General features: G+C 35.0%; 1 protein-coding gene across 1 annotated transcript; it reads left to right on the top strand.

Annotated features, from left to right (window-relative positions):
• Nucleotides 1-2848, top strand: LOC140984977 (heavy metal-associated isoprenylated plant protein 39-like). Its single transcript, XM_073452689.1, has 3 exons — nt 1-202; nt 470-545; nt 2290-2848. Exons 1-3 carry the CDS (start codon nt 197-199, stop codon nt 2658-2660), a joined length of 453 nt encoding a protein of 150 aa, XP_073308790.1. The 5' UTR covers nt 1-196; the 3' UTR covers nt 2661-2848.
• Nucleotides 2849-8453: the final 5605 nt, after the last annotated feature.

The following is an 8453-nucleotide window of genomic DNA, read 5'->3' as shown; positions in this document are numbered from 1 at the left end:
CAAATGACACATGATTCGTAGCGTTTGTCTTTCTATGACTCTGCTCTCGTTCTCTTGTTTTCGTTTCAACCCTCCTACTTTCCCTTGCATTAAGCCTAGAAAACAACAGTGAAATTCTTTGATTTTAACCGAGTTATACATCTGATCTTATCTACATTTTGAGGCGGGTTCGAAATTCTTGGAACAGCCCACAAAAATGAAGGTCCGATTCTTGATCCACTCTCTCAGTTTTTCTTGGTGCTGCTAATGATTGAGTTCGAGCTTTTCCCTTTTTGCATTTCATTTTGTTCTTTAGTAAGTATTTGCTTCTCTGAAATACGGAAAATAGGTGAAATTTTTGGAAAGTTTGTTACCATTTTGTTAACATGTTTTTTCATTTCGTTTGGTACTTTGGTTGAATGGTATAGACTTGAAAGCAAAGACTTCATTCAGTTTTTTTTTTTCTTTTTTTTTTTGGGAAACTTTACAGAAGTTTGTCTTGAAATTGGAATTACAAGATGGGAAAGACAAGAGGAAGGCTTTAAAAACTGTGTCAACTCTTTCAGGTATGAATGATTTTTTGTGCTATTTAAGTCATTATCAAAATGAACCAATTAATCTAATAATTTTCATATACTAATTGAGAATTTTCCCAATTTCGTATAACATTTTAAATACACTAATTGTAATTATCTCTAACAAAATAGACGATCTTAGTTACCTGTCATTGCTAGTATAATTGGTTTGTTGCTAAATTGCTTAGCATATGCCACACATGTATTCAAAGGAAGATATATAGGGTCATCAATGGCGTGATTTTTTAGGAGAAAAAAAGAGATTATTTTTGGTGGATTAATCGGTGTTAAAAGTATTTATTGTTGCAACGAAAAGAAAATAAAAGATTGCCAATTTGAGATTGTAGGAAAGAAACTGGGCAGTTGTGCAAGGGCCTTTTGAGATTTGATAACATTTTGCATATATAAATCTAGTGGTTTCACATTTAAGTTCTCTAAAGTCATCTCCAAGGCTACAACAAAATGATTTTTTTAGTGCAGCGAATTTTCTTCCAATGAGGGCTACGCTACTTTGTCAAAATAGCGCATCCCCATTCCTATGCGCCAAATTGGCGCAGAAGTCCCATTTTTTTAAAAAAAATTATTTGTATTTATTATAAATATTTGTATTAAAAATTATAAATATTATTTAGATAATAATATAATATTTATTTTATTATTTTAATAATTAGATATTTAATCATAAAAATTAAAAAATAATAATTGTTGATTTTTAAAATATTTATTTATGTTGCTTATTAATAATTAAAGACTAATTTGATTTAATGATTTATAATTAATATAAGTTAATACAAATGCAAAAAATTAATTTAACAATACAATTCATAAATAAATTGAAAAAGATAATTGAAATACAAATGCAAATACAAAGACAATAATTGAAAAGAAAATACATTAATAATAAAACATTAGTCATAAATAAAAATATATTAAATTAAATATAATAATTAATATATATAAAATAAAAGAAATATTTCGAGAATATTCTTTTTGACGTAAGATTTGAAGTAAATGTGTTGGAGATGGATTTCTGCACCAAAATAGATTTTGTGGTTGGAAATCGAGCCTATTACGTTAGCACTAACGGGTAAACGGTAATTTTATGCTATTTAAGTGAAGAAAATGCCACGCTTGTTGATATCACCGCGATTTGATGCATTCTGGGGGTGCAAGAATTGGATATTTATTTAATACAAATTAGTTTAACCATTATAATGTGAGAGGTGATTGCCGGTTTATTTCATCCTACTCATATGGGCATTGTCCCATGATAGTATGGATGGCCAAGATTTGCCCATGTATATATATGACTCACTTTTTTTTTTTCTGAAATTGTATATGTGGCAAGATCATATCCTTTGAAATGAAGTTAGGATAGTGCCCACATAGGTAGGATCTCATCTACCGTGATTGACCTCACCTTGCCAAGTATATACCCCTTTAGCAGTGCTCTGTAAGCAAAGCTCATGTGCATTAACATGAAAGAATGAAGCTGTTTACTCGTAAAATATCTATCGTTCTGTCTGCAAGTGTACTGGTAGATGAGTAAATCATAGACTCAAAACCATTTTTAAGTACATTGGCTTTTTTTTTTCTCTTTGTAACGCTATATGTGATGGAACTCTTCCTCTTGGTTTTATGACCTAACATCGGCGAAAGAGGCTAACAGGTGCACTGTTATAGTACTCGTAGTAATCATGCTGAACTTGATAATATTTATCCCATTGTGTTGTAGGAATTGATGAAATCACCATTGATGTGAAAGGAAAAAAACTAACAGTGATTGGAACGGTTGATCCCGTGAGTGTGGTGAGCAAATTACGCAAAAAGAATTGGCCAGCAGACATCATCTCCGTTGGACCAGCAAAAGAACCTGAGAAGAAAGAGGAGCCAAAGAAAGAAGAACCCGAGAGAGATGAGGCAAAGAAAGAAGAGTCGATAAAAGAAGGCAAGAAGGAAGAAGTCAAGAAGGACGAGAAAAAGGCTGAACCGGAGGTAGTGGTTGGGCCAGTGATGCCATACAAGACTTACTACCCTCCAACGAACACGTACTACTACATGCATCACAGCAATGAAGAGAACCCCAACGCTTGTGTTATCTGCTAAAGTATGCTAAAATAAGTAGAGGGAGTTCTATTCCTTTTTTCTTGATCATGGTTTTGTTTAAAATCTATGCAAATCCAGAAGAAAAACTTCGTAAACAGACCAATTATGCTGTTATGTCAGCATCAAATGACGCTAGCTTATCAAGAACTTTGTTAAGTGTATAGAATTAAATAAAGTTTTGATTATCATTCTTGGTGCATTGTTTAAGTTTAATATAATTTTCATCATCCTTGCGTGCCCGTAATTTTGTTCAAGTGAAATGTCACAGGTACCTGTGCAGTTGAAATCTTTGCTGTAAAGTTGCACTTGTGCACGTAATTGTCTTTGTTTGTTACTTGTTCAAAGCAAAAATATTTAAAGAAGCACTATATGATGGATTGGTTTTTATAGGACAAAATTGCAATGGGTAGTTATTTTTAAATGGAACTATGGCTTGGTTCACGAATTATATATTTAGGGGATCAATCCCATGCAATAGCATGGGAATATGTCTTCCATATATAACATACTCGTAACGGTTTTGTGTGAAAGATGATGCATTAATTGGATATACATCTTTGTTTCATCCGATGTGTTAATGTGTTCAAGTTATACAAATGATTATAGTAATACGTTAAGATTGAGACTTGAACCTAACTCAACCCCAAAAGCTAGCTCAAGAGAGAAGGATTGTCCAAGTCCATATATACAACTCTCATATATTTTATTTAACCGATGTGGGACAACTAACATACCACTCTCACACCCAGAAACGAACATATGTAGTGTGAAATTTACAAATGACCTAACTATGGGCAGAACGGGTGGCATAACTATGAACAGTCCAACACATAACGGTATAACCTGAGCTCTGATATCATATTACGAACAGAGCCGTAGTACACAAGAGGTGGAAGAAATTATCTACTCTGTTGTCCTTTTCCAAAATGATCGATCATGAACATATACATATGGGTTAAGTACAGTTGTCAAACTAACCAAACCAACTTAAACTAACTAAACCAATTTAGAACTAATTAACAAATAAACTCAAATAAGTACATGTGTTTAAAATTGCAAGTCATATTTGTTGCACTGATGATGCGTTTCAGTCCATGTCTAAGATACATAATGTGTCGGTGACATTGCCCAATCGAACCACAATTTACGTTGATTACATTGGTGATGTTCAGCTCACTTCAAATATTACACTTCGCGAGGTTTTATATATTCCTCATTTTAAATTCAACTTACTGTTTGTAAGTACACTCACCACGGAGTCAAACCTGGTTGTGCAGTTTTAACATGATTATTTTGTTAATTATCCAGGAAGCCAATTCCGAGAGGATGATTGGCAAGGGTGATTGAATTGGGGATTTGTACATCTTGGATCTTCATCAACTTGGTTCAGATTCTATATCATTTGTCAATAAAGTCTCTGTGCAGCTGTAACACCAACGGTTTGGTCATCCATCTTTCAAAGTGTTGGATTCGTTATACAACAAGCTAGAATATGATATACCCTAAGAAAGGTCCATCCATTTTAGGTCACATATGTCCACTTGCAAAACAAAAGAGGTTACCTTTTATCTCAAATAATCATGTGTCTTCACATCTATTTGATTTGAGCCATTGTGATGTTTGGGGCCCTCTCAGTTAACCATCATATTCTGGTCATAGGTATTTTCTGACTTTGGTCGATGATTGTACTAGATTTACATGGGTTTTCTTGTTGTAATCAAAATCTGATGTTGCTCATGTAATTTCACATTCTTTGCTATGATTGATGCTCAATTTCAATGTAATATTAAGTGTTTTCGTCCGGATAATGCCAAAGAATTAGCCTTCTTTGATTTCTTCCATCAACGATGTGTTTTACACCAATACTCGTGTGTTGAATGACAACAACAATACTCTATGGTCGAACAAAAACATCAACATTTACTCAACGTAGCTCGAGCTTTATATTTCCAGTCTCGCATTCCTCTTTCGTTTTGGAATGAATGCATTTTCACTGCGTGTTATCTCATTAATCGTACTCCATCACCTGTACTACAATGCAAGTCACCATTTGAGCTTTTGCATCATACTCTGGTTGATTATTCTAGCCTCAAAGTATTTGACGGCTTGGCGTTTGCTTCAACTCTACCTGCAGCTCGATCAAAATTGCAGCCTCGAGCACGTTTTTGTGTATTCCTTGGATACCCACTTGGTGTTAAAGGTTACAAATTGTACGATCTTGATAGCAAACAGATTTTTTTGTCTAGGGATGTGATCTTCCATGAAGAAATCTTTCCATTTCATACTCATACACCTATATTTCCCTCGGTTGATCCATTCTCTGGTATTGTTCTTCCCATAGCTCAACCTAAAGCTTGCCTTGATACTCCTAATAAGGATCCTGCTTCAGCACATTCATCATCCTTACCTCAGCCTCGTCATTCCACTTGTATTCAGAAACAACCATGTTATCTCCAAGACTACCACTGCAATCTTTTTCACGGTTCTGGCCCCATGCAACCTTCGGTGCATGATACACCATATCCTTATCCTATTATCTTTCCTATGACCAGTAGCACCTGCTTACAAAGCTTTTGTACTTAATGTCTCTTTTGTGTTTGAACCAAAATCCTATCACCAAGCCATCAAACACCCCGAGTGGCAGCATGCAATAACTGCTGAGTTAGCTGCTTTGGAGAGTAATAATACTTGGTCGATCGTTCCTCTTCCAATTGGTAAACACTCGATTGGTTGCAAGTGGGTCTATAAACTCAAACTTCATGCGGATGGTTCGATTGAAAGACATAAAGCTAGGCTTGTAGCTAAAGGATTTAACCAACATGAGGGTGTTGATTTCTTAGACACGTTTTCACCTGTCGCAAAATTGGTCACGGTTAAAGTTCTTCTTGCTTTAGCAGCATGTCAGAATTGACATTTGGTTCAGTTGGATGTTAGTAACGCCTTCTTAAATGGTGATCTGTTTGAAGAAGTATATATGAACCTGCCACCAGGATATCAATTTCAAGGGGAGTCGGTTAATAACAGGAACCATGTGGTGTGAAAACTTCACAAGTTTATATATGAACTCCGTCAAGCTTCAAGACAATGGAAATCCAAGTTTTCCCAAATTTTGCTCAAGTTTGGTCTTGCTCAATCCAAATCAGATTATTCTTTATTCACTAAGGGATCGAGTTCATCATTCGTGGCTCTATTAGTATATGTGGATGACATCATTATCACTGGGCCATCTCTTGTGCTCATTGAATCCTTAAAACAGTTCTTACATAGCCAATTCAAACTTCGTGATCTGGGCAGCTTGAAGTATTTCCTGGAGGTTGAAATTGTTTGATCTTCCATGGGAATTGTATTATCTCAACGCCAATATGCTTTGCAACTTCTTGCTGACACAGGTTTTTTGGCTAGTAAGCCTATTGTGACACCCATGGATCTAAGGTTTGTATGTGTTCAGCTGATGATGAGCCTCTCGAGGATATTACCCAATGCGTCTTGTGGGTCGTTTATTATATCTCACACTTTCAAGGCCAGATCTTTCGTTTCTGTTCAAAAACCAAGCTCGTTTGTGTCTCAACCTCGCACACCTCATTTAAAGTTGTCCATCATCTCCTTTGATACATCAAAGAGAATCCAGATCAGGCTCTTTTCTTCTCAGCATCATCCCCCTACAGCTAAAAGCTTACTGTGACGTTGATTTGGCAGCTCGTGAGGACTCTCGGAAATCGGTTACTAGATTATGTATCTTTCTTGGACATTTTCTTGTATCATGGGAAGCCAAGAAACAGACAACCGTGTCGTGCTCATCGGCAGAGGCAGAGTATAGAGCACTCACTACAACAGCCAGTGAGATAGCTTGGATGACCCAGTTACTCTTAGATTTTTCGATTTCTCTGACTGATTCTACAACTATTTGTTTTGATAATCAAGCTGTAGTGCATTTAGCGTCGAATACAACTTTCCATGAACGCACATAACATATCGAAATCGATTGCTATTTTGTCCGAGACGAAGTACATGAAGAGAGTATCAATATAACGATCATGGGCCATTAGGGTGAACCACCATGAGCTTCGGCCCATACCCATGCACCACTACTGATCATAGGCCGTTAGGATGGTCCAGTATGGGCCTCGACTTCCCCAACACTTGAACCCGGGAGTTGGATATTTTATGAGTGGCGGTGCATGGACATGGGCCGAGGCCCATGCTGGACCATCCTAACTACCCATGATCAGTAGTGGTGTATGGGTATGAGCCGAGGCCCATGGTGGTTCAGCCTAATAGCCCATGATCGTTACAATCAAGCTTTTGCCTATACGCTCACAACACCAGATGCGGATATCTTTACCAAGCCTTTACCTATTGCTCGTTTAGCACCTCTATTGTCCAAGATGGCTATAAAGGATCTTTACAAGCCACTTTGAGGGAGAGTTTTAAACACATGTATTTATTTGACTTTATTTGGTAATTATTTAGTTCTAAATTGGTTTAGTTAGTTTAAGTTGGTTTAGTTAGTTTGACAGTTGTACTCAACTCACATGTTTATGTTCATGATTGATCATTTTGGAAAGGACGACAGAGTAGATAATTTCTTCCACATCTCGTGTACTACGGCTTTGTTCGTAATATTATATATGGTTTTATTGTCCATATGTATCGATCTATTCTTTTTTATATTGTACATCATTTATCATTTAATTCCACAAATTCAAATCTAAACATGAGTTTTAACATTGTAACATGTTTATTTTGTTGTGATTATTATTGTTTTTCCTTATTATAAATATTTTGAAGAAGATCAAAATTTGTTTTTGATAGTCAAACTCCTACTCTTCAAAATCACAGCACGCCACTGTGGCGGCTTTGTTTGAAGAAAATTGCTCTTCAAAACAACCTTAGCCCTTAGGTGCGGTATATTCGTCGGATTTTGACTGAAAAAGATGGGGCAAGTGGCCTTCAGGCTGTCGCGTTTACATTTAATAACTTGGCAAGAAATTGTTGATTTATACTTAAGAAGCAACCAATATAGATAGATGTATATATGTACGTACATATATAACACTTTCATTAACTATATGTTATACATCTTATCAGAGAAAAATCTTTTAACAAGAGTAATTAATTTTGATGTTTTTTTTCAAGTTTGTAAATAAAAATATCCTTTTATTTTGTACATAAAATAAATGTAGCATTGGAATAACTTTATTAATATCAACACTTATTATATATGTTTGAATATTAATTTAAGAAAATGTAGGTAAAAAGTTTAAATCAACGTATTGATTTATATATTTAAAGTATTAATCGACTCAAATTGGGTTAAAAAAAACATTCACCAGCTTAAACAAAATCATTATCATTTGAAAAATAAACTCAAAATTTCTTTTTTAATCAAAAGATTTGTTGTCTCAAATTAAATCCATTCTTCTTCCAAATATATCCTACCAAACCTTCTCCGGCATCTTATATTTATTTCCCATATGAAAATGGGCCCGGAAGACGGGACTTGCGAATGTGAACAATGGACAATGTGATCGTGCATGCACAGATATTCTATGCTACATCGCGTTCACTCTTTAATTTAGGGGTGGGGCCTAAGCCTCAAACCGACAGTAAGGGAGATATTCGAAGGCATGGAAAGTAAAACTGACTAGATATTTCTAAAAATATTTATATATAAAAAATTTAATTTTATTTCTAAAATAAATTTTCTTTTGGTACAGTACTAGATTTTACATAATTGTTTATTTGGCATAAAAAAAGATTACATATGATGAGGTAATAATACTTCAAAAATAC

Source organism: Primulina huaijiensis, chromosome 9, assembly GCF_012295235.1.
Source record: "Primulina huaijiensis isolate GDHJ02 chromosome 9, ASM1229523v2, whole genome shotgun sequence".
NCBI classification, from domain to species: domain Eukaryota; kingdom Viridiplantae; phylum Streptophyta; class Magnoliopsida; order Lamiales; family Gesneriaceae; genus Primulina; species Primulina huaijiensis.
The sequence above is the reverse complement of the archived record's forward strand: the minus strand, read 5'-3'. Positions and strand labels throughout refer to the sequence as shown.